This window comes from Platalea leucorodia (genome assembly GCF_965183815.1).
Source record: "Platalea leucorodia genome assembly, chromosome: 5".
Lineage (NCBI taxonomy): Eukaryota > Metazoa > Chordata > Aves > Pelecaniformes > Threskiornithidae > Platalea > Platalea leucorodia.
The window spans coordinates 48,060,168-48,085,200 of NC_138827.1; the positions used below are offsets into that span (position 1 = coordinate 48,060,168).

A 25,033-nucleotide genomic window follows, 5' to 3' on the forward strand; every position below is an offset into this window, starting at 1 on the left:
AAGGGGATTGACTCAGTTAAAGTTTTACACTGCTCTGCGCTAGAGCTGATTTTTGGTCCAAACAGTGCAGGACTTGCAGGCATGTTGCCTCAGGATTGGCAACAGGATAGTCACATTCATACAAAAGCATTTTAAAGTTAATTGCCTTTCAGCACAGTTAATGATCTGAGAGGATGCAGTATGTATGCCAAGGCAAGTAAACTAGTCTGGGATTTGGGTTGTCTGTGCTGCTGGCTGTAGGCTCTAGAGACACAGGAGGGAAAAGCTCACCCTGCAACTTCTGCAGGTCATGGGCAAAGTATTTAAAGGTTTCTGGAGAGAGGGACCGCAGCAGTGGGTAGCGTAGGCAGACAGCCTGCTGCTGAACTGAAGCTTCTTTATTTCACAGCGGGAGCAAGACTTGAAGTGCAGCAGACCATATGCATGCCCGTCTGCCCAAAGCTTTCCCCTCTTTTATAATGATGGTACAGCCTGTGCTGAGCCACAACTCAATAAATATCAGCCAATTCTCTCTCTCCAGAGGGGCAACTGCCTTCTGCACCCTCCAAGGGCTGAGGACAAGTGGTATAGCTGGAGTCATGCTGCTCTCCCTTGGGACTACAGCAGAGCCAGGCAGTGCAGTCACCACCAAACATTCCCACAGCCAGGTGTTTCATGGGTTCATCCTTTAGCACAGAGTAGCCTCAATGCTGCCACAAAGTCCTCTCTGGGAAGGCACAGTTATGCCTATTGTTTAAATTAATCATCTTCCAGAGTCCCAGGGTCTGGCTTTTGATTAGGGGCAAATGCAAATGGAGAAGTAAGGTATTGCAGTGATACCCATATATCTAAGGCAGCCGTGTTGTCAGCCTCCTGTCTTTCTTTTTCCTACACATGTACATGAGCTGTCCCCAAATATGCGTGTGCCGGGACACATACATTGTATATTCCAATAGTGATATGCCCCTCAGAGCTTTTTTTTCAGCCTCACCAAAGGCGTGTATCCGCATGGTTCTAGAATATAAGAGGACAGTCTTATCTGCCTGGGTAGTTCCCTGGTGAATTTACTTTCTTCTTTCCTTAGAGTGCTGGTTTCCGCATTTGTTGGGATTATGGGAACCTTTTGTGTTTAAAATTGTTGTCCCTTGTTTTCCCCAGGTTGCTTTAAATAGAAGGGGAAAATGAACAGAGGAACCAGCAAAGCTCATCGCCCTTCTCAGAACTGATTCTCTGACCCTTTTAACTGTCTGTGCTCCTCTGAAAATCTCCTCCAGCTTTTGTCGGCACTGTTCCATCTTTTGCAATAGAGGAAAGCCCCTGAAGCTTTTTCCACCCTTTTAAAAGAATCCACCTCTGCAGCCAGACACCAAGCTTCATTTCTGGTAAGGTTTTCAATCCCACTCACTCCTTTGTCTTTGTTTGTACGTCACCCTCTTGTGGGGTGGGCAAAAAGGGGACGGGTGCTGCCGCTGCGCTGACTCCTGACTGGGTCACCGAGTGCTGCTGGGCTGGCTGGGCTAGGCTATAAAACAGAGCCAAGGCAGCGCAGCTGGCTCAGAGACGAGACTGAATTCTGCAGACGGCGAAGGACCCTCACACAGCCTCTGCTGCCTCCTGCGTTGTTGTTTTTCCTGGAATACAGAACCGACCCCAGGAGCAAGATGTGCAAGGGACTCGCTGCGCTGCCAGCCACTTGCTTAAAAAGGTACTGTTTGTTTCTGAGCATCTCTTAGATCTGTCTTGTTTGTCTGGAGATACGCTGATATATTGCACTTTGTGTCTGAAGCAGAAGTAGCAGATTTGGCTCTGATTCTTTTGTAAGATTAGATACAAATGATTGCTTACAGGCTTTTTCTTCCCTGTTAGTCAGAAGCAGAATTGCGTAAAGGTTTTGTACGGAGCTGTGGGAATTCTAAACCCATCCTTCCCATCAGCAAAACAAGCAGCTTTTAGCATTGCTATATTTTTATATTCCTGTCATCCGCTTCTGCTGCAAGCCTTGCACCTCTTTTCTCCTTTGAATCCTTTTTCTCTGCTGAATTTTCTGTGCTTGATTTTTTGAGGGGGAAGCAAGGCAGGCAGGATAGCAAATAATTGAGGGTCATTCCCCAAAACACATCCCAAATGCAGAAACCCAGCCTGGCAGGACCAGAGACCCGGCCGCCGGCGGGCAGGGCGGGGATGCAGGCCAGCCCAGGGCACCACGGATATGAATGCAGCAGCAGCCGGTGTGGGGTCAGCCTGTATCCTCTGGGTGGGTGCTGATGCTGAGGGACCAGGTCAGGCTGTACCCCCAGTGCACAGCGCTATGGGGCCAGTGTGGGGCTGGCCATACCCCTGTTGTGCAGTGCTGATCAGGATGGGCTGAGCTGTACCTGTGGGTGCAGGATCTGGCTGCATCCCGGTGTGCAGTACCGGCCAGGCATCCCAGTGCTGGCAGAGCAGAGCCTGCGTGCCCCCAGGCATGCCCTTGGCAGCATGGCCTGCCCCACAGCCCAGCGTCAGGGGGTGTCTATGCCTGCAAGGTGGCCACAAGCCCTCCTGGAGGGGTTACTCCCTTTCAGGTACTATGGGGCCTGGAGACCCCCAGCAGGGTGGCCCAGGTCCCCAGAATGGCACCAGCCCCACAAAACTCCCTGCTTATCCAGCCCATGCAAACTTGCATGGGTCTCTGCTGGTGCAGTGCTGCCTTTCTGGCCGCTCATGCCCGCACGAGCATGGGGGCTTGGGGGGGGAAAGAACATTTGAAAAAATGCAAAGCAAAAAAAAAAGTTCACATCTTTTAACCACCTCTGTCCAGGATTCCCCAAAAAATCCCTCTCTCCCAGAAAGCTGTGGGACTCGCTGCAAGCAGCAGTGTCTTGTTTCCTCCTGCTGCCGCCTTCCTGCAGAGCTGAGTGGCCTCCTTCTTCTGGGGGCAGGTAGCACAGCAGCGCCAGGCAGCCCGAGTCTGGCAGCACAGAGTGCCCGATGTCTGCCTGGGCAGGACCTGCTCTAAAGAAGCTATGAGTTTCCTTCGCTCTCACCCTAGTGCTGGAGTTGTTACGGAAACATTTATGAGCATAAGCAAGCAGTGAGATAAGATATGGCCGGGACCACTGACAGGATGCTATGGCTGGAGCAAAGAGCAGTGCTGGGAGGCTGAGCAGTTACTGGAGCTCTTGCTCTTTTCCAGGCTTTGATCTGAGGAGCAGGGGAAGAATTTCCTGCTTACGCTATCATTGTACCCTGCAGCAGGCCAGGGTTTGCACCCCTGAGCAAGCAGGACTGATATACCTGCCCCCCCGTTCTTAAACTGGAAGGAAATCCAGAGAGATGCTGTGGCCAATACCAGCTGCATATCTAGATGCTGCTGTCAGGAAATGGTTGTCCTGAGCACGCTAGAAATCAGAATAAAATTAAGCACGTGCCCTTGTCGGAGCTCGCCATGCAGCAAGGGAGTAGCTTGCAGTCAGCATGGGCCGGTTGTGCTGAAGCTCCTGGCTCATCCCCTGATCTCGCCCCATGGTCCTGCTCCGAGCCCTTCTCTTCCTCCCTTCCCTCGGTGTCAGGGGCAGCTGCTCGGTGGGGTGGCCTGGCACGGCTCCGCCATTCCTGCAGCTGGGTGATGAGGTGGGGAGATGGCAAGGGCTGCAGGAAAGGATTAGTAAGCGTGTAAGAACTGGACACTGGTAGCTGGGCAAATCAGTTTAGGGAGAAGTGACACGTTTACAGCACAGTGATGCCTATCTATCACAATATTTTAACTGTAAACAAACAGTAGGAAAACAGCAGCTTCTACCCCTTTGCCAGCCCTGCCTCCAGGCTGATTACCTTCTCAGCAAGAAAATGGTGCCGTTGAACATGAAAAATGACTGCTTTGACTTTGTTATATTTGTCTAGCAACAGAAATGTGCATTATGTGAGGAGTGGAAAGTTAGCACCATAGTCACTAGCAGTGACCTGCACTTGTGACACTGAGGAATGCTGAAGGAGCTTATTGTGGGTGAGGAGGCTGCGGAGGGAGTTGTAATGCATGATCTTCATCTCGTTCTTGAATTGTTTCTTTCAGTGCCAAAGACATGAAGCATCGTCTGGGCTTCTTGCTGCAGAAGTCAGACTCCTGTGACTACAGTTCTTCCCAGGGCAAGAAGGAGAAAATGCCTTCAGGCCAGAGGTAAGAGCAGATGCTGCCATGTAGTTAAGCCCAGGCTGGCTGCAACGTGTTGTTTACTCCTTCAGTGAGCTGAACTGCATTAGCGTTTCTGCTGCTGCTTCCCAGTACCTCCTGAACATCTGTGTGTTTGAATCTAGCGTGGTGATAGTCCTCAGGTATTGATAGTCCCTTTCTACATAGGAGGTTGAACTAGAGGTCCCTTTCTGCCAACACTTCTGTGATTCAATATGCACGTGCACGTGGAAAGACTCGTGCAGTCTCCTGCACAGGGGAATAACACCATCACAAGACCCAGTGCAACTTGACACATTGCAGAATCGGCATCACTGTCTCTTTGAGTTGGATTTGTGCAATGGTCCACACAGCTGCACAGAGGTATTGGCACAGAAAACAAAGAGAGCAGCCTGTCAGGGTATCACAGCTCTCACTGAGATACAAGTAAATGGTGTCCTTTCCAAGGAGGACTCCAAAGGCCAAGGTATGCTTCTGGGAGAGATGAGCCCTTGGATGTTCTGGTATGGTAGGGGGAATGAATGCAGGATGTGTTCCCACATTCCTCTCTCTTCTATATAGCTACTGTTCCTCTGACAGGTTAAAGAAATCAGCCCTTTGGAGTTTACAGACATGACCTGTAAGAGTGATCCCAGGCCCGTGCCCCATCAAGAGATGCAGCCAGTCACAGAATAAACACAACGTGCCCAACAATTTTTCCAGGAAACTTCCTTTCCAGCCCATGGCTGGTGATGGGGATTGCAAACCAAAATTTCTGTAGATTAGATCTGGGATCACCAGGGGTCTCTGTAAAGCAAGCAGACATTTCCTTCTTGGTCTCTCTTGTATGCTCTTACAACACTCAGAGAAAGAGATTTTCTAGTGGTGCTGAGCAAAAAATCAAATTTGTCCTCTCTGTGCTACCCTTAAATTTTCCCTACGTTTCTCCCTTTGTCTCCTTTTAGGGTTAGCCAAGAGGAAGTCAGAAAGTGGGCAGACTCTTTGGAAAACTTGATCCATCATGACAGTAAGTAAAGAGGGCCCTTCTGCTGGAGATGTTGAGGGTGCTGCCTGCAAAGTGTGTGTGCTGAGCAGTCCCTGCAGGGGGCATGGGACATTATCTTACGTCTCTCAGCCGCACACAGTAGCTCCTTTGGCCACACAGGCCTGTGGGAGGGGTGGTGAAGGGTGCTCTTGGTCAGATCCAAGGGACCATCCCAATGCATCACGAGTGGGGCTTTGACCTACTGCTAAGCTGTCCCTTTTGTGAAGGCAACTGGTTTAGCTCTGTGCAAGGGGAGGGCAAGACTGCAGCACACGCTTAACAGTGGGTTAAACAAGGACCAAAAAGTGGAGAAACTGTTTGCAGCTGAGCCCATGGGAGACTTTGTCTTCCTGTCGGTTCCAGGCTACGCTGATGTCCTTGATGTTTCCTTCGTGTTGTTCCCATGGCCTGAGACTCTGTGGCGTGTCTTGGCTGTCTCCTTGGGGCCTCCTGGGAACACGTGGGTTGCTTGTGTTCTCCTGACTGAGCCACTGAAGGTCACAGTGGGGGAGCAGGCAGCTGAGGACCCATGTGTGACATCCCCATGGGGCCCGTCTGAATTCCAGCCTCCCTCGGCACGCACGAGCGACGGCCATGGAGGCAGGCAGCCGTCCCCAGGGGAGCTGCTCATTCAGCTCTGGGAAGGAGAATGCAGAATGGCTGTTTGCTGGGGTTCATGGGTATGACTATCCAGGAACCAACACTCTTACCTGATCTGATGTTCCTCTAAACAATCTGTAGGAGGACTGGCTGCTTTCCGTGCTTTTCTCAAATCTGAGTACAGTGAGGAAAACATCGAGTTCTGGGTCAGCTGTGAGGACTACAAGAAAACCAAGTCACCAGCCAAGCTCAGTCCCAAGGCCAGGAAGATCTATGATGAGTTCATCTCAGTGCAGGCAACAAAAGAGGTATGTGCACAGAACATTTCTTGAGCAAAGGTATCATCCTAAATCCTGAACCAGGCCAGCAGCACAGGGAAGTAGAGATCTGGTAGTTTCACAAGAGTTGAAGGATGCCGCTTCTCTGTTAGTTAGCAGGCAAATGGTGTCATTTTTATTGCTTTCATATTAAACTTGGATAGAGAGAAAGTGGGTTTAGTTACAACCATGTGACCATCCCATATGTGCACTTAGCTGGGAGAAGCCTGAGAGGAGTATGACTCCCAGTGTTCCAGCTGCTCCTGTGCAGTTGTTCAAGTTTCCTGCCTGGCTGCATCCCAGAGGGATACGTGTCAGTCTCCTCTGACAGTTCGTCTGGCAGCAGAGATGCATTGGTATCCAGCTGCACAGATTCTGCCAAGGCGACAGGGTGTCCAACAGCCATTTCAGACCACTGCCCATCAAGGACAGCTTGAACATGCTTGGTGAAGAGACGCTTGGCTTCTCCTTTACCTATGCTAGCCACTTCTGGGACAGATTTGAGTTACGCTGTCCCTTTGGCCCACAGGTGAACCTGGATTCATGCACACGGGAGAAGACGAGCCACAATGTGCTGGAGCCTACACTGTCCTGCTTTGATGAGGCTCAGAGAAAAATATTCACCCTCATGGAAAAGGATTCTTACCGCCGTTTCCTCAAGTCCCCCTACTACCTGGACTTGGTCAGCCCACCTGGTGCTGGCTGTGGGCCCGAAAACTGCAGAAGAAGCCACACTCACAGCTTAGACTGCAACTCTAACATCATCTCTCAGTGTGCCTGAACCTGCAGCGAGGCAGGGGCGGGCTGGGCCCTCGCAAGAATATACGGCAGCAAAAGCATTCATTGGCATGAAGCCACAGAGCTGTCTCCAATAGCTGTCTAATGTCCCAGTTGTATCCCATGTCATGCAACAGCCAGCATTTGTAACCCAAGCCAGGCTCAGTTTGTGCAGCAAACCCTCCTCTGACTCCGTCGGTGTAGGAGCCCCGGAGTCCGTGTCTGACATGAAAGCTGGGTGCAATCATTGCATGTCCGCTGTGTTTCTGGTGAGCCCTGCAAGCCCAGAGAGCGGCGGGGGAGGACGTGCTCAGACCCAGCACTGCCCACCAAGGGACCAGACCTGCAGTGTTGCAGTGTGACACCTAGCAAGGAGTGGGGGAAAGAGGAAGCCAAGGGAAGCGTTGGGGACTGTGATCTCCCCTTTCTATTTGGCAAAAGCTTAGATGAAAGGACTTGCTCTGGTCCTTAGCTGTTCATATAGCTCCCAAATGTCTAGGCTTTCAGTAGTATTTGCTCAGAACTCAGGCAGTGCTGCATTACAGTAATCAGACATAGGAAGAGCTGCTACTCTTTCTTGAAGGGAGACCAAAACTTTTCAAACAGCCTCCCTCGATCACCACAGCCACAATCGCAGGGAAGCTCTCCCCTCTGGCTGCTTCTCCCTCTCTAGAATCTAGTTTATGCTGGCCAAGGATCTTTCCTTAGGGCTGTACAGAGCTATTATTTTGGGGGAGGTTCATTATTTAATATATTATTAATGGTGTCCTTCATGCTCCCAGGTTAAATACCGTAGCTGAGCAGAACAGAAGCATGTTCCTTCTCTCCCAGACTGCCAGGTATATGTTACTAACTCTGGGAGTGCCATCTGAATTCAAGTTTGCCTGCCCTGGCTTGTATGGAGCAGAAATAGAACCACTACCACAACAGCTGGGGAGGAAAGACCCTGCCTGGGAGTACTTGAAAATGTCTTTTTTTTTTTTTTTTTTTAAATGTTATTTATGTGAGTTTATAATTCAGTAGTAGCATGACTCACTTTTTTCCTGAAGGTGGTAGGAGGAATGTGTCAATCATCACCAGAAGGCAGCTTACATTTTAATCACTGCAGTTAGACATGGCCTTCACTGAGGGCTTTGGGACTGACACTGACGTGCAGTTGGAGGCACAAGGAACAGATGCAGGGCTTGCTGTCTTGGGCTGCAGTACTGGGTATTGCCAGCCAGCAGCTGGGACTGCCTGCTCTGAGCAGTCCAGTGGCTGTCGGTGACGCTCTCCCCCAACCCTTGGTCTCTCCTTAGTTGGATATTGCGGCTCTGACAACCGTGTATTCCTCACTCCGCATCCCAGTCCAGACAACAGTTCTCACACCAGGGTTTTGACATGGCAGGAGGAGGCCGTGGTTCTCCAGCAGGCACATCCAGGCCCACAGAGAAACATCTCTTTTGACATTTGCTTTATTTTGTATTTATTAGATTGTACTGACGCATACCACCCCTGCATGTTCAGCTAAGAGATGGAGAGGCTTGCTAAAGCTCTGAACATAGCCAAGCATGTGGCTATGTTTTATTTTCCCCTGGTACTGGGAACTCTTGATAACTATTGCAAAAACTGTATTGATATTTAAATAATGATGAATACATTCTAAATAAAAATGTTTGCATTAGTCCCTTCTAAAGTGCCATTGTGTGAACCAAACAAAATGCATGGAGATGCAATTCATTGGCCAAGGTTACTCTAAAAAGTCATTTTACAAATGGCTTCACTCAGAGGTTGTTTTAAAGTACGGACAGATGAAACAGCCATTATATCCTTCAGATAGATACCCTCGGCACTGTGAGCCTGGGGGATGCTGGGCTTTTTGGGGTCCATGCTGTGCCTGACAGCAAGCTCAGCACCGGGATTACCCATCCTTGCTGAGGGCCTGGGGCGAGCATGAGCCCCCCTTGACTGCCTTGGAGGGGGGACTGTAAAGGAGCACCTCCTCGCTGCAAATGTTTTCTCAGCCAGATGTTTTAGCTCAGAGCTCAACCTGTCCCCAGGCCCCAACCCTGCGAGTGCAGAGCTGCCCGAAGGCGGCGTGGCTGGGGGCGAGCAGGGCTGGCTCTTGCTCAGCCCCTGCCCCTGCAGGCACCGTGGCTGCTGCCGGAGCGTGAGCCGACTCTGTGAGCCAAAGCCCGAGACAGCACCCAGGCAGCGGGGCTGGGAGTGCCCGCGCCATGCTGGCGCTGGGGCGTTTCCTCTGGACCAGCCTCCTGGGGTGATATTTTTATTCCCTTTTCCATTTACTGAGAAACCACTGCATCTGTTGCAGCAGGAGTTCTCAGAGGCCTCTGGTCTTGCCAAGGCTCTTGGGCACAAGTTTTGCAAGTGCCCTGTAGAGGATAAGGAAACACCACACCTTCAGTGCAGAGATAAAATGAATAGTCCATCGAGACAGTAGCAGAAATACACGTTTATGTGTGAATAACTGAGTGGTACAAGAATATGGTTTAACACAACCAGTTCCTCAGTGCACACCAGCGCCCCGCGTGAAGATGTCTAGTGGAAATCACACAGAGAACGTCAGACTGAAAACCTGCTGCTTGTGGGTGTGAGGAGCCAATCCCCACTCCTGACCTCGCCCTGGCCCTCGGCCACAGCACTGGCACGCTCCAGGGAGTGACCAAGGACTGGCGGGAGCCTGGGCGAGCCCTGGGACACCCTCAGCCCCCCGTGGGCAGTGGGCAGCTCCCGCCGCTGCCTCGCAGGCTTTGGCAGTCCCCTGGGCTGGGACTCGGCAGCACCGGCAGAGCCCTGCCTCCGCATGTAGGGGAGAGCTGGGTGATTCACACTGTGGCTGGTGAGGTGTGAGGGTCCGCGTCACTGAATTAACCAGAAAACACGCAGCAAACAATCCCCCGGTGTTAATCCGAGGGATGCAGCTGCAGAGAGCCCTCCTCCACATGTCCCCGTGGTGGGGAGTGGGCGCCAGGGAGGCAGCGTCTGGTGCCCGGGGACCTTGGCTGCAGCGTGGGGTTGCCTTGCCCCACGGCAGGGGATGGGGGTCCCTCAGAGAGCGTGAGACCTGCCTCCTGCGCCAGCTCGGGCACCAGGACATGCCGGGGCTGCGGCACCCAGTGGCCACGGCCACAGGGTGATTTTGGAGGATGTTTTGGAAGATGCACCTTCACGTTCACTCGGGTGGATGGCAAAGGTGTCCCTCAACTGGGTCTAGGACCGCAATAAACCCATGCATGCTCATCTCTGCGACAGACCCCAGGCACAATATCCAGAAACTCTGGCGCTCTGACTCACTGGGGATCCAGATGCCTGCGTTACAAGTATGTATATGTGTGTGTGTGTGTGTGTGTGTGTATACTTGTATATGTCTATAGGAATATAGATGTACAATATGTTGTGTGTATAGTGTTCATGCATATGCAAAATTTCATGAGAGCAAGAGTGATAAAATATATGAAGTATTTCCTACCAGAAATGTAATGGTTGGTATCAGCCCAACAGTAAGTACCTCTGGGCCTGCGGAAAGCTTGGCTGTGGGGTGGGTACAGGCATTGCTGCCTTTCTGGGGCGAGCCTGCCTGAGTAATTAGCCAAACGACCCTTCTACACAAACGCAACATCCCAAGAGCTCCGAAACGCTTCAGGGGCCACATTTTAGGGCCGCCCGGTAGCTCACTGGCTCCTGTTCAATCACCCCCTAAAGCAGGCTTCCAATATTTCAGCAGAAATCAAGCTGGGGAAGGATTTCCAATAGAGCTGTTCACCTCTCCTGAATCCAGCCTCCACCTTTCTTTTCAGCACCTACATACCCAGACACCTTCTCCCTGCCCCACAGGTCGCTGTTGCAGCTAGTGACATCTCAGGTTTCAATGGTGCACAGCGAGCCAGCCTCCAGCAGCATCCCAGCATTGGCATTTAACTATGAAACGTGTGAGGGTATCCGGAAATATCTCCCGAAGGATTACGTAAAAATGAAAGATACGGGTCTTTCTGCAGGGAAACCTGTTTGGTTTTGCATTTCTATCAGTCGTGCCATGAATAGGGAGCTTGAACATGCTGAACCCACTTGCCTTGACACCAGTTCATGGAGACATTAGGAGGGTGCAGGGCGTGCACCTGGGCAGAGGCGGTGGGAGCACGCTGCAGCAGAAGGGCTGGCCAAGCCCCCCGCCATGCCCAGCCCTGCTCCTGCCTCCTCCCCCTTGCTGCCCACCAGCTCTGGGCAGCGGGCGCTGCCAGGGGGATCCTGCTCCCTTTCGACAGGACCCTCCTGCCGCTCATGGGCTCCCTTGGGATCTTTGGGGCTGCCCAAGCCGCCCCCCGTGCTCACCCCAGGGGAATGCCCCGTGAGCATCACCCCCTGCCACTCCAGCACCGACTTTCCCAGGCCATTTGCTCCAGAGGAAAAAAAAAGTCACGTTTCTGATGGCCTCCATCCTTCCCCTGCCTCCCCATTCCTGCCTGGAAAATGCAGCCCACTTCCTGCGGCTCAGGATGCATTTTTCTTCATCACCATAGTGACAACATGTAAATATTTGGGGCTGGTGGGGTTTTGATCAGATTTTGAAAGTCTTGAAGAGGCTGGCAAACCCGTTGTTTATGTTATTGCAGTTCAGATGGAGTCTCATGACTTGCAGTTGAGGTTAAGCAGCTGGGGGGCGGCCGGGCTTGTTATTGTGCCGGCATCTGGCAGGTTGCTGGCTGGGCACCTCGATCCCTGCAGCACGCTCATTGCAAGCTACGGCCCTGCGGATGCTGCACTGGGAAACCATCACAGGGATGAAATGTCCAGGCCCCATGGAGTGGGGGTTCATCGCATTCGCCTTGAGGCTGAAATGAGACCCCAGCCGCCTTTCACATATGCCCTTGCCCCATCCTCGGATGTGATTTCTTCTGGTAGCGAACAGTGGGCTGGCTTGGAATTATTTGAAAAGAGCTGGTCTTTTTAAGAGACAGCCTTATGGAAACACATGTCCTGGGCAGATGGGAGGAGACAGGAGAGAGATGCAGGCTACACAAACTCAGCAGAGTTTGCCGTCTGTTCAAGAAGACAGGGGTTTATTTTTCATATTTCCAATGATGGTTTTGTCTTTGGGTTTGAGTTTTGTTTTTCAGTTGTTTGTTTGGATTTTTTTTAATTGGATCTGAACAGTTGCAATTAGCAGCTTTTTTTCCCCCAGCATGATTTTCCTCCCTCCTCTAATCGATGCCCCTCGATTGAGTTTGTGCAGAACTGTCGCTTTGGTGTGCCTACTGCAGACAGAAGCAACTGGAGCAAGAAACCACTGCAGCAGCACCCGAGGCTGCAATCCAAGCGCACCGCCAGCCACCAGCACTGCTGAGGGCTGCGCGTAGGCACTGGGGACGCGGACACAGGCTGCAGACTGCGAGCTCAGGACGTCGTGCAAGTGGTTGGAGCGAGCGGGAGGTCTGGGTTGCTAAACAGTCCCGGTGTTTTGAACAAACAGATCTCATTTTATCCTCTTTACTGTCTTCAGTGTGAGGCAAACAGGCTGTCTCACAGCTGACTCCAAGTGGAGTCACTGGGGAAGCGGTGCTGCAGGCTCGCTCTGCCCACCCCTCGTGCCAGCCAGGTGCACCCTGCGGCACACGGCCGTGCCGCTCCCGGATCTGCCGTACCACCGTCCCTGCCGTACCGCTGTCCCTGCCGTACAGCCGTCACTGTGCCTGCTGAACGGCTGCTTTCTGAAGACAAGGTGACGCCGATCCCGCAGTGGACCCTGGGGCTGCAGGCATGCTGGGCTTGGCCGGGAAGGGGAGCACCCATAGGATACCCTGTGCAGCCCCAGCAACAGCCTGGGAAGCCGGGAGGAGGGGCAGAGCCTGGGGCAAATCAGTGATACGGGCAAAACCGGGAGAAATATTGTAATGTCCTAAGAAGGCCTAAGAAGCTGGCGCCTCAGAGCCTCTGACTGAAGCCGAGCCCTGCAGTGCCAGCGATGTGCTGGCTGCCCGAGTGGCTCTGGTCGCTGCAGGGCTGGGGCTGCGCCACCGCCCTTCTGAGTCCCAAACCCAGGGAGGATCACCAGGGGTTTCTGCTAATTGGTCTTTTGTGGGAGAGGAAAGAGACTGTAAGAGAGGAGACATTGGACCATCTGACAGTCCAAAGCACAGGGGGAGATGTTTAGCAATGCCCCTGGGTGCTCTTTTAGGGTGGTATCAAGAAAGCAAAGCAGCTACAGGAGAAGGGGCGGGTGTTTAGACAGAAGCAGTGGGACCGCCCGCGGGGAACGCCTCGCGCAGCCCTGCCACGTTGCTACTTGATTAACTCCTGATAAAACTCCGACCGCACAAATCTGGGCAGGGAGTCTTTCTCCATTAGGGCAAAGATCCTCTTCTGGGCCATGTCAAAGCTGCTTGGCGATGGCTCCACCAGGTTCTTCATGGTCACAGCCTTGGTGAAGTGGTCGATGTTCACCTGTGATGGGAGTGTAAAAGGGATGGGGACCCTGCCTTTGTGAGGGGTGGGTGATGGTCATCTCCCCTCGCCTGCTCTGTCCCACCAACAACCACGCGGAAGTTACAGGGAGGGACTGAAACAGGTTAACTTATCTGGGGGAATTATTGGTGGCAAATCTCTAACGAAGGCTGAGGTCTATCCTGTAGCAAAGGTAACTCTGGGGCGAGGGCTACCATAGATCGTCATCCCGTATGATTGGCATAAGCCCTCCGTGGGGAGAGGGGGACAGGGATGTGCTGGAGGTGCCTGTGGCGGGAGGCAGCCCAGCAGAGGCTGAGCGTGTGAACAGGGGCACCGGGGCTGCGAAGGGTGGGAGTGCAGCCCGTGGGGATGCGGCTGCCTCTTGCTGAGGGTACGGCCCTCCGAGCCCCTCAGCCATGGTACGGGGTGCCCTGCAGCCATCACTCGCCTTTGGGATGGGGGCCACCTGGGCGGCAGCCTTATCCCTCCCGGCACTGACTCCTGCCCTGCAGCCACTGACCTCTTTGGGTGCCTCGGTCTGGATGAACTCCTCATAGATCTTCTTGGCCTTCTCCGCCATCTTCACAGGGGACTTGGTTTTCTTGTAGTCCTCACAGGCCACCCAAAACTCGGCATTCTCCTCGCTGAACTCGGAGCGCAGGAAGCTGCAGAAGCTGGCGAGCCCATCTGCGGGGGGAACGGGCCCTTGCTGAACACTGGGGATCCCAGGGGGGCCGCGCTCTTGCTGAGCACCAGGGAGGGACATGGGATGGGGGGATGTGACCACAGGGGGATGTGAACTTACAGGGGTTTTGCAGGAGCTTCTCCAGGGAATCACGCCACTGCAGAGCCTCCTCTGGTGATGGCCTGAAGGGAGTAAAGAAAGCCCAGGTTGTCCATGCTCACCCCACAGTCTGGGCTCCAAGTTTTTAAATAATTCCTTTAAAAATGGGGAGGAATGGAGTAACAAGCTGTGGAGACTGTTGCAGAGCAGGGGCCATGGTCAAGCAATGGAGATGCTGCTGCATCACAGCACAAGTACCCTCCTCCCGGGGAGAGCCGAGTGCCAGGGAAGGTGAGGACAGGCTAACTCTCCCATGTTTTGAGCAGAAACATGGTCAAACCTCAAAGCGAGTCCCCTCTGCAGCTGCGGGTCCCCACCTTACCCCAGCACTTGTGTACAAGAGGGCAGAGCAGAGGCTCTGCAGGCAGCTGGGAAGCATCCCTGTGTTTTTCTGCTGGGGTGGGGAAGGATGCTCCCCGCTGAGGAGGGGTGGAGGGGGCCGGATCCTTCCAGCCCTGCACTGCCGGGGCTGGGGTCAGCGCCCCTCCACTCCCACAGCCCTCCCGCCCCATTCCCACGCCCCGCGGCGGGGCGGGACGCCAGCCTCGGCTCCTTCCCTTCCAGTGGAAACCTTCAGTGTTTTTCATGTGCGTGGCTTTTCCTCTTTTTTTTTCTTTTCTTTTTTTTTTTTTAAATGCAATGCTTGTAATATGACTAAAGAGGGTTGTGGGTTTTTTGTTTATGGTTTTGGTTTGTTTTTTTTTTTTAAGCCTCGAGGAGTTTGACCAAGCTGCCATGGGGCACAGGGCTCCTGCCTGCCCTGCTGCCCACCGTGCCCAATGCCTGGTGCTGGAGGGAGCACTGGGCTCGCTGCAGGCCTTCCCCTCTCCCCGTGGGCAGCGCTGCAGCTCAGGCCTGTTTTGCTGCCGCAGGGGCACATGTCAGGGCCAAAACCCTCTGGGTGAGCAGAGCATCCCTGGGTGTGGGGAGGGAGCAGCAGGCAGGACAACCTGCCAGTCCTGGGGGCCTTGGTGCTTCAGCAGTGGGTCTGGGGAAAGTGCGGGTGCTCCTGCCCAGCCGCCCTGCCCAGCTGGCAGCTGGCATTTGCTTTCTGGACCTCAAACTGCATTTGCACCTGCTATCAAGGATCAAAAGCTCTCCCTGCCCCCGTGTTCCTCCCAGGTGTCTCCCCACCCCCAGTCAGGGGGAGGATCGCTGCAGCGACCCAACACAATCCAGATTTCCTGGAAACTACCAAATTCACTTTTCCATTAGCTGAATGTCCCAGGGATGATATTAACTGTGAGTGAGTTGCTGCGGGTGAGTGATACCGAGGCTTCACAACGGTGCAGTGCAGGAGAAAACAACTCCTCCAGCCAGTGGGGAGTGAAGATGTCCTCCAGCTTTTGCCGGGGACAGCTAATGGGGACAAATGTGTCTCCTTCACAGAGGCATCCAGGGCACAGCAGCGACTGAGTGCGAAACGTGCCGTCCGTCGGGGCTCTGCCTGCCCTGCCTGGCCCGGGCAGCTCTCACGGAGGCACGCTGCAGCCGGCAGGCACCGCGCTGGCAAGCGTCCCCGCGTGCTGCAGCCAGCAAAGCGGCTGCAGCTGTCTGCAGGCTCACGTCAGGGCAAGCAGGGTGTTCATCTGCACATTGGGGCTGATTTTGGGCGTTGTTTTGATTTGTTTTGGGTTTTTAGCAATCCCTTGGTGGAGGATTACTGGTTTAGAGTAACATTGCCTGGGCTGAAGGGGAGTGTGGGGAGAGGGACCAGAGTAAAACAAAAAGTCGTGATTTTAAAGTGGAAATAGAAGCCTGGCCTCGTGAAGAGTGGGCATGCGCCTCTCTTGGTTTTAGTTGTGACATGGCCACTTGAGCCCTTTGAGACGAGCCCTTGTTCCCGGTGCCATGAGCAAGGCTGGCTGGGCCAGTCAGCCTCGCCTACCTCTAGCAAGTTAGATAGCCTGGGTGCTGTCAGACCTGGGTCCTCCAGCACTGTGTGTGTCCAGCTGCAGCTCAAGGACAGGGAAAAACTCCTTGGGGCAGGGGCAGGTGTCCCCAGGAGAGTCACCCGTATCCGATGGCGGCAGGGCGGGGGGGTGGCACAAGAGCGACTGGGCAGCGGCTCAGGTACTTGGCTCAGCTGCCCGAGGCTGGGCTGGAGGTACCCTGGGTGAGGCCATCACCCTATGTCCAGGAAGACATCTTGCTTTTAGATTTAAGCTAACATTTCTTTTAAAGGTTTATTTTGTCTCCTTTGAACTGTTCCTCCTGCAGCACAGCCCATCAGCCTCTCTAGCTTCTCCTCTGCTTTGCTTTGTCATTAAACCAGCTCAGTGCCGGAGAGCAGAGGCTCAGGACAAAGGCAATGAGGTGAGACAGTGCCATCATTGCAGAGCTGCCCAGAGCCAGGCATTGCGCCGTGGGGCCATGCACCCAGCTCAGGGACACGCTGCAGCCCCAGAGCCACCAGGCTGTGCGAGGCTGGCACCTCTGGACTGAGGCGGGTGACTCAGAGAAGTCCAAGTGCCGTATGCCTCTGGCAAAACCTTTATCGAATGAATGTGAAATCTCATCAAAAGTAAATTGAGTTTCCATGAGAAATCTGGTTTCCATAAAGCTGTATTGCCTGACACATGCTGCCCTGACGTAACTCTCGGAGCCCACACCTAGCCGGCGGGTCACAAGGAGCATGCCACGAGCTGCCTGCCACGTAAAGCCCACTGTGCCCACCCGGACCCCACAGCCCGGGATTCAGCTCCTCTGCATCCCAAAAGGGCTCGTATCCACAACCTCCGGCCAGGCACACGTGCCAGTGCAGCCCGCCCCGGCACGGTACTCACTTCTGGGCCTTGGGTGGCTTCTCCGGCTTCTCTGGGTAGGGGATGATGAAGTCAATGGCCGAGTCGGGCTTCTGGAGCAGTGTGCCCAGCTTGGTCTTGATCTCCTTGGCCCTGCGGGAGGGGACGAGCAGAGGCAGGTCAGGCGGAGGGATGGGGCAGCGGGGATGGTCCCTGCCCTGCACCCACAGAGACCCCGGCATGGACCCCGGCACGGCTGCTGGTGAGGTACAAAGCTGTGTAATTAATTACACACGGACAAATGGACCCTAATACTGTAAAGGCGCCTGGCTGAGGCATTTCAAGCTGGGCACTCAGAATTAGCAGCAGCTCTTGATCTCCATCTCTTTGCTTTGTCCCCATCTGTGGCCGGGATAATTGTATCAGCGGAGCTGGTGGGCTGCTCTGGGGATGAATTAGGGGATGTGTGTGTGTAGCACTCAGTTTCTATAGCGATGTGCCCTGAGGAAACACTGGTGAGGAGGCGAAGGAGCTCCCTTCCGAGAGGAGGCTGTGCAGGGTGCTGTGCTGGGCTGCACAGCGGCGCCTGCCCCACGCTGAGCCCCATCCCGCCTTGCACCCACCAGCACTGCAACACCGGTGGCGTCTGGAGCAGGGCGCCCTCCCCAGGTCCTGGTCTGCAGCCAGAGGGAGCAGGAAACTCCTCATCGTGTCCCCTGAGCTTTTTGGGGTCGCTGCCTCTGCCTCCAGTGATGCACAGTGTAAACCCCGAGCACAGAGCTCTGCTGCCAAGTACCCTTGCACCACGCAGCCAAAATCCTCCCTGTCCCAGGGGATGCTATTGCTAACACGTAGGTTAGCATGCACCTCTATGTTTGCCAAAATCAGGGTGAAACGCTCCTTGCTGTGCTCTCTGCCCGCCCCTGACCCTCCCAAGCACTCACGGCTGGGGGCTTCCTCCTTTCTAGGCACTTTTATTAGGATTATATAATTTTTCTATTGCTCTCTTGGGGACCACCAGCAACCCACCATGCTTCCTGCTAGTGCTTATGGTTTCTTTGCTCATGCCTAAGTAATATATAAGCCTTACGTCTGCAACAGGAAGGGTCCTGCAAACAGGTAACTCCTAGGTGCAGCTTTCCCTGGGCAGAGGGGAAGAAGGGCTTCAGGAGGTGAAGTAGTCTGACTAGCAAAGGAGTTTCATCCTCCATCTTTCACCCTTCATCCATTTGGAGGATACATAGACAAGAGGGGTCCTGGGGCTTGACAGGAGGTCCAACTGTCTCCTGAAGTGTGCCCTTTTGTGCAATATGACTTGCAACGTGGTCCTGAGCATCCAAAACCATGGAGGAGGCTCCTTTGCTGCAGCTCAGTGTTGGTAGCAAGAGCAAGCCGAGCTTCTGCAGAGAAAACTCAGGTGTGCTGCGTAAGACTGAACAAATAAAGGGGTGAAAATGGACACACACACCCCCATCTTTGCAGGGCAGGTCTCTGCCCTGGCACAGACACATTTAGTGACTTCCAGGCTTGCTGGCACAGGGGGTGGATGAGAGCAGAGGGACATGCTGCTTCCCCACGGGCTGGCTGGGCTCGGTGCCTTCGCCACGGCGCGGCTGTTGAAGCCGGGCTGCAGCTCCCTGGCGTCAGGGCTCATTGCACTTCTCTCTGCTGTTTATTTTCACAAGCCCTCTGTGGACAATCGCTCCCTTGCTATGTCTGCTATTTCATTTCCATTCCTTCAATTTTTTTTCCCCTGCCTGTAAAACTCCCTCTGTGTTTTGGTTTTCCACCCGCCAGCCCCCGCGGGTGACTTTTTGAGACCTGCCGTGGGCTCTGCTCTGCTGGCTGCCCCTCGCTTCTGCTGCAGAAGCCTGCCTCCGACAGCCACCCTTGCACAGGAGCTGGCAGGGGCTGGCAAGGCCCAGGAGCGGGCAGCAGAGCCAGCCGGAGTGAGCAGCCCAGCTTGGGTCTGCATGGACCGCCCGTGGCGGGTGTACAGCACAGGGCAGAGCAGACTCAGAAATCCAACTGTTTTCATGGAAAATGTCAGCAGCTACAGGGACAGCTTCTGTTGCTCATGCTTCTGAGAAAACTTGAATCTTGCCTGGAACGACCAGGACCTTAGCTGAAGGGTGATGAGGTCCCCACGCTCCCTGCACCGAGGTGTCTCTGGGACAGGGATGCTGCCATGCACAGTTCGTCCCTCTGCCTCTAATAAATAAATAAAATGTGGATAAATGCTCTGAGCTGAAGCTGGCTCTCCTGCAAGCCTCAGGTGCCCCTCGGCGCCCCACAGGCTGGCACTGCCGTGCAGTGACCCCCATGGCACAGCCCTGACCCACATGGATGGCACAGCTGCAGCGAGGAGGAGCGGGCAAAGGCAGCAGGAGCTGCAGCCCCGTTAGCACCGAAGCAACGGGTGGGTGCAGAGGGTGCCCAGGAAAGCTGCTGGGGCATGACAGCCTCCCCCCTGGCTCTGCTTTCCCAGACGTCTGTGCTTGTGGCCACTGCTCCCTGCAGGGAAGGGGACACGTGGGCTCGAGAAGCTTGTCTCAAAGAGGGGCTGAGCAGAAATGACAGCTGTGACCTGGTCCTTTCCCTGCCACTGCACCATGCTCAGGAGGGCAGAGCCGGGGATGCTGCTGTGGCCGACTGCTGTGCACCAGGGAGGGTCTCCTCCAAGCGATCGGACCACGCGCCCAGTCATGGGAGTTTCACCTGGCAGAAGCATGGGTGAAGAGCAGGGGGGAAAGGGCTCACCCACCTCTGAAGTGAGGACGGTGGATGCCAGGGGTCCCCAAACAGGCACGGGGAAAACATGGGCTGTGCTGGGAGCAAGGGCACCGAGAGCCAAATCTAACAAATGACAGCCTAAGGAGGTGGGGAGATAGGACCAGGATTCTGTTGCTGTCTGAGCAGGACCTGGGGACCTCGCTACCCTGGTGCAAATGGGGCCAACACACGCACAAGATTTGGATGCAATCAATGGCGGCGTCACGCAGCAGCAAGCACTGTCCTGGATAATGCTCAGACCTTGTTCAAAATCTTGCTCTCTAATTCCCACCCTCTGACAGTGACTAATGGCCAACATCTGTCAGGTTCAAAGGGCACTAATGGGCCTTAATGGCCCTGAGCAGCCCCAGCTGAGCCCCACACCCTGCCCGCAGCCAGAGGCTCCATGTAAGCTCAGCCCTGGGACTACCTTCCCTTTAGTGGTGCTGTAGGTGCGCTCCTTCCCAGCCTGGTCTCCTGGCTCGATGTTGGACCTCTGTTGCAGCCCTACTGCCTGCTGCTCCCAACGGGGCTCCCTGGATGGCTCCAGCTCCGCTCCAGCCCATGGGGCTGCTGATGGACCATCAGTGGCTGCCCACCCTGCTGAAGGCCCATGGGTCCCAGCGTGGGGACAGCGGCAAGAACGTCCCCACCCCGAGTAAGTCCTCGGCTGTGGGGCCTTCATGAAATATGGGGAGACCGCAGAGATGAGGAAGCGTGTTGAAAGGAAGTGAGAAAGGACAGCCAGAGGGCTGAGCGCTTGCAGGCTGGCGGGAGGGAAGGACTATTTAAAGACACCATCCTGGCGTCCTCCAGCAGATGTATTACAAGCTTTCAAGCAAGACTTCAGCAAAGGCTAAACAGCAGGGTAAAAAAGGCAGTTATAAACAAAGAGGCACCCTTCAAAACCACCCCACACACACACCCCCTCCAGCCATGACCAAGTGAGAAAAAGCAAGAGGACCATAAACTGTGAAAGGTTAAGCGTGAGAACATGTAGGAGCAAGCCAAGAAAAAGTCTGAGAAACAGCTTCCAAGATGCATTAAAAGAAAATATGGGCTCTGTCAAACACATCAAGAGCAAGAAGTCTGCTGGGGAGGGCCAGGAGAGACTCCAGCTTTAAAAACAAAACAAAAAAAAAAAAAAAAAAAAAGAGGTTTGAAGAAGTTAAAGCTATAGCTGAAAGCTAAAGCTGCTGCTGTGCCTGAGGGCAGGGAGGTGCCAGAGGGAATGCCCCTTGAGGGGGAAAAAAGCTCTAGGGGGGATTCGAGGAGCCATAAAGCTGCAAGTGTGATACTGTACGGGCATGTCAGCAGCAGCTGTATCAGACAGCTGTGGTGGACACATGGACAAATATGGTCTATTGGAGAGGAGACAAGGCAGCTCTGGCAGTAGGAAAAGATTCCATCAAACCTATCGGCCCTCTCTGAAGAGGCCAGCAAGCACATGCCTTGGGGAGAGCTGGGGGGTACCAGCCCCTTGGGTCTGCAGGAGACCTTGGATGGGCTCCCCAGACCTCAGGCAGCTGCAGAGGGGAAGGTCATCTCATGGATGACAGCGTGGGGAACAGCGTGGGAAAGGTAGCACACAACATGTCGGGGACATGGTGTGTTTTCCTTGGTGAGGACGGTCCTAGGGGAACGTGGGCTGGGACCGTGCTGTTAAACATATCACACGCATGGGGAGAAGGGCTGAGCAGCAGATACTGTGCTACCCTGGTACAGCACTTGGGGACCAGTTGCAAGGAACAGCAGGAGGGTCTCGTGAGACTGGCAATGAAGCAGCTGTTGAAATGCCTCATAGAGCAACACAAAATGATGCACACGGGACAAACCCAGTCCTAACTCCACGTATAAAACGGTGGGCTGTAAGCGAAGCGGCCTTTCAAGAGTGATGATTTGAAGTTGTAACAGAGGTCAGTGAAAGCATCAGCGTAGCAGCAGTGAAAAAAACTAATGTAGTATTAGAAAGTAGCAGAAGAGTGACAACAAAGATGACAGCAGAGCAGAAACGTGTGGTTCTGGGCGAGCATCTGGAAGAGTGCTGCCCATGGTGCAGGAGGCTGCAGGAGACCAGGCAAGGTGAGCATGGGGCCACGTGGATGGCTGAAGGGCACATTTCAAGCAAAGAAATGGTCACAGGCCCGTGTTCCTGTTCATGCCTGTGATGGGAATTTGCCTTGCTTTCGGACAAGCAGCATCAGCTTTAGCTGACGAGGGGGGACATCTCCTGAGCTCCCCCCAGGACAGTGAATGCTACCCTCACTCTCATCTAAAAACCAGTACTAAAGCATTTGCAGCTGCGAGGAAATCCTCACTGTGTAATTCACATCTAAAGTCTTTTACCAAGTCTCCTCCTTAGATGAGGGACCGAGTGCCCTGCTGCTGCGGGGAGACCCCAGCCTCGTGCCGTGGCCCCCTTGGACCTCGGCTTCTCACTGGACCCCCTCCAAGCCCCCTCCAGCTCCACAGGAGCGGACGAGGGGGCAGGTTTCGATCAGCATGGAAATGGCTGGGGGCTGGAGCCTGCCTGGGTTCCCAAGGGGTGAGAGCAGCCTGGGAAGCACCACCACCACCCGGGGCAGGTTTCGAGGTGAGCACTGGGGCGGAGGGGGATGAAGATGAGGATGAGGATGGGTGCCACGAGCCAGGCAGAGCAGGCACTCTGCACAGAGCCGAGCCTCGTGAGAGGGGCCAGGGCTGGCTAATCCGTGTGCAAGGGAGATGCAGGCGGTTAAAGAGGATTTTGAGGGACTTTGGAGCCAGGGCTGTTTTCACCAAAGAAAGGCAACCGCTTTCCTGCTTTTTTCCTCCCCCACAGGTTTTGCAGACATTAAGGTCTGAGGACAATGCACTCCTGCTCTGGGCCCGCACAGGGGAGCCGCTGAGGTTGAGGGGTGGTTTTGGGGCAGCCCAGACTTGCCCAGCAGAGAGGTTCCCAAACCAGATAGGAGAGTTTGGGACTGGATCAGCGCTCACGCCCCCTGAGGGTCCCAGTCACTCGCAGCATCCCACTGAGCCCCCGCCAGCAAGCATCCCTTCCCTCCCAGTTCAGAGCTGGCTGACCCCAGTCCCCATAAGAGATGTCCACCGTGGGGCTGTGCCGGAGGAAGAGCCTCTCTGCCCCCAGCCGCCCCGGCAGAGCCCTGCGAAGAGGCAGGCGCCCCGGCATCCCCACGCGGGCTGGCCGCTCTCACCTCTCCAGGCACGTGTGGGGCAGCGCTGCTAATCCTTTGCACATCTTGGCAGGCTGTAGTTTTCCTCGGCCGCGAGAAGAGTGTGAGCAATGGCTACAGCAGGCAGCAGCAGCTCCATCTGCAGCCCAGCTCCCCCCTCTCCCTCCTATATAACGCCGGGAGCTGGACCCCCGCCAGCCCCGTAACCAATGCCGTCCGTCCCGCCGCAGCTGGCCCCAGCCCCAGCGGCTTCTGGATTTTGTTTTCTCCTCTCTAAGCTCACATAGAGGGAAAAATGTGTTTTTTCTGGGGTGAGATCAGGTAATCAACTGGAAGGGCCAAACTGCTGTTGGGGGGGCTTCAGGAAGCCCACAGGGTTTCCTCTTAATGTTATATCAGGCTCCGGGTCAGCATTTAGAAGAGCCAGGTAGAAATGCTTCATTCAAGTGAGGTCTTTTTTTCTATGAAAAATGTCACTTTCATAAAAACAAAAGTGCTTAGGAGAAGTCTTGCTGTTGATTTAAAGGCTGTGACTAACATCAAAATATCCACAGCTTCAATAGTGGGTAACAGTGACTTGTGTTCCAGAACAAATTCCTTTTAATGTAAGCTTAAAAAATAAAAAAATCTTTTAATCATAGCAAATGTTCTGGTTTTATCTGACAGTGACACTTTGATGAGGCCAAAAAGGATTCCCACCCAGAATTTTGTTAAGTGGAAAATTTGGACCCTATTTCCATCTCCTTTCAGAGCAGTAAAACACACGCCAGAGCCCGGAGCCGCCCCCGATGTGGGATGTGGGGCCTGAGCAGGGACTGGTCCCCGCCTCCCCCTGCACGGCTCTGCCCCACCGGGATGCAGCACCTCGCTCACCCGAAGCTTGGGTGCTGCACAGCACCGTGGTGTTTCTGTTTGCTTGGGTAAGATCTCTGGTTGCTCCTCTAAAACTCATAATCATGGAGCCAGGGCCTCCCTATGGTCGTGACATCTCTGGCACGAGTTCCTCCTGGCCTCAGCCAGGCATACCAGTGTAGGTGTAACCCCAGAGAGAGACTGCCTGCTGAGAGGCAAATTATGGCAAAGATGGGGACCAGCTTGGCTCTGAGGGGCCCTGTAGCCAAAGCCCTGACTCAGTGGCTCCCTACAGCCGCTCAGGGGGGAGAATGAGCTGCAGCCAGCAGCTGCAATGGAGTGGAGGGGGTAACTGCAGCCATCCCAGATATTTCCCTCCTGGCTTCGAGACGGGATGTGACAGCCCATCCTCGTTGGGGTCACCTGGGGCGTGGCTCATTGCCCAGGTCCACATGGCCAGGCTGGAGCCAGCACAAGGGGAAAGCCCTCAAACACACGCAGGGTGGCTATGGGGGCCTCAGCGCCAACTCTTTTGCAGTTTGTGTGGCAGGACTTACTCACTCCAACAGGGGTCTTTGCCACCCTGCACCAGTGCCTGTGCAATTACACCTGCTTTGGCACAGGCATGCAGAGGGTGTGTGGCTCCACTCTGCCTCCACCTCCCGCTCCACCCCAGCCAGAGCATCCCCTGGGCATCCTGCTCGGGCTGTAGACTCAGGGTTCACCCTGAAAATCTGCCACATGCTTGTCCCTGACCTCAGCTGCCTGGGTGACTTTGAAAATGCGCATTCAAGTGCTGTGTTTAGCACCCACAGCTCGGAGCTGGGAATAGGAGACCTTGCTCCTAACCTGGCTGTCCAGACTCCAAGGGCACTGATGGCCTTAATTGCCCTGACCAGCCCCACCTGCCCCCTCAGCCCAGGGCTACATTTAAGCTCAGCCCTGGGCTCCTTTTCCTCTTCTGAGCTGTGTCAGAGGAGTGCCTGGCTCTGGATGGACTTTGGACCTGCATTGCAATCCTGTCTCCTGCTGTTCCGGGATTATGCAGCAAATAATGTCTGCGTTTCAGCGTGTGAGTGCAGTGACTGAAAGCTGGAAGTCTACTAGAAACCGTGCCTCCCTGGAGAGCTTGGGTTAGCTTTTTACTAGTTTGTAATGGAAATTGAATGAAAAAAGCACACCCTAAAATTTCAGAGGATGAGATACTTGAATGAATGACCTTTCCCTGGGTTTGTGCTGATTATCCCATGCAGATGCACCCAAGCAGGGGTGCCAGGCCTGCCGGACTGGGGGGCCGCCCCTTCCTGCTGCCCAGCACCGACGTGGCCACCAGCCCCCG

The 25,033-nt window shown here is 54.4% G+C and overlaps 2 protein-coding genes across 3 annotated transcripts; one reads left to right on the forward strand and one right to left on the reverse strand.

Annotated features, from left to right (window-relative positions):
- The first annotated feature begins 1,163 nt into the window (after positions 1 to 1,163).
- Positions 1,164 to 8,528, forward strand: RGS4 (regulator of G protein signaling 4). Of its 2 annotated transcripts, XM_082312593.1 has the most exons (6): positions 1,164 to 1,361; positions 1,622 to 1,684; positions 4,031 to 4,135; positions 5,092 to 5,153; positions 5,913 to 6,079; positions 6,618 to 8,528. In XM_082312593.1, exons 2-6 carry the CDS (start codon positions 1,641 to 1,643, stop codon positions 6,867 to 6,869), a joined length of 630 nt encoding a protein of 209 aa, XP_082168719.1. In that variant the 5' UTR covers positions 1,164 to 1,361; positions 1,622 to 1,640; the 3' UTR covers positions 6,870 to 8,528. The 2 variants fall into 2 exon arrangements, with proteins under 2 accessions (XP_082168719.1, XP_082168718.1); XM_082312592.1 differs by lacking the exon at positions 1,164 to 1,361 and having other exon boundaries at positions 1,552 to 1,684.
- A 774-nt stretch (positions 8,529 to 9,302) lies between these two features.
- On the reverse strand, positions 9,303 to 22,976 carry RGS5 (regulator of G protein signaling 5). The gene is made up of 5 exons (XM_082312818.1): positions 22,864 to 22,976; positions 16,937 to 17,047; positions 14,112 to 14,173; positions 13,827 to 13,993; positions 9,303 to 13,303 (listed from the first exon to the last, which is right to left on the reverse strand). The coding sequence occupies exons 1-5, from the start codon at positions 22,905 to 22,907 to the stop codon at positions 13,142 to 13,144; spliced, it is 546 nt and encodes a 181-aa protein (XP_082168944.1). The 5' UTR covers positions 22,908 to 22,976; the 3' UTR covers positions 9,303 to 13,141.
- Between the last annotated feature and the right edge of the window lie 2,057 nt (positions 22,977 to 25,033).

Excerpts from the sequence above, each read along its gene's own strand:
- RGS4 (XM_082312593.1), top strand. The coding sequence starts at position 1,641 with ATGTGCAAGGGACTCGCTGCGCTGCCAGCCACTTGCTTAAAAAG. Across the intron at positions 1,685-4,030 it reads CCAGCCACTTGCTTAAAAAG|TGCCAAAGACATGAAGCATC; the intron begins GTACTGTTTGTT and ends TGTTTCTTTCAG. Across the intron at positions 6,080-6,617 it reads CAGTGCAGGCAACAAAAGAG|GTGAACCTGGATTCATGCAC; the intron begins GTATGTGCACAG and ends TTTGGCCCACAG.
- RGS5 (XM_082312818.1), bottom strand. The coding sequence starts at position 22,907 with ATGTGCAAAGGATTAGCAGCGCTGCCCCACACGTGCCTGGAGAG. Across the intron at positions 13,994-14,111 it reads GAAGCTCCTGCAAAACCCCT|ATGGGCTCGCCAGCTTCTGC; the intron begins GTAAGTTCACAT and ends TTCCCCCCGCAG. Across the intron at positions 13,304-13,826 it reads AGACCGAGGCACCCAAAGAG|GTGAACATCGACCACTTCAC; the intron begins GTCAGTGGCTGC and ends CTCCCATCACAG.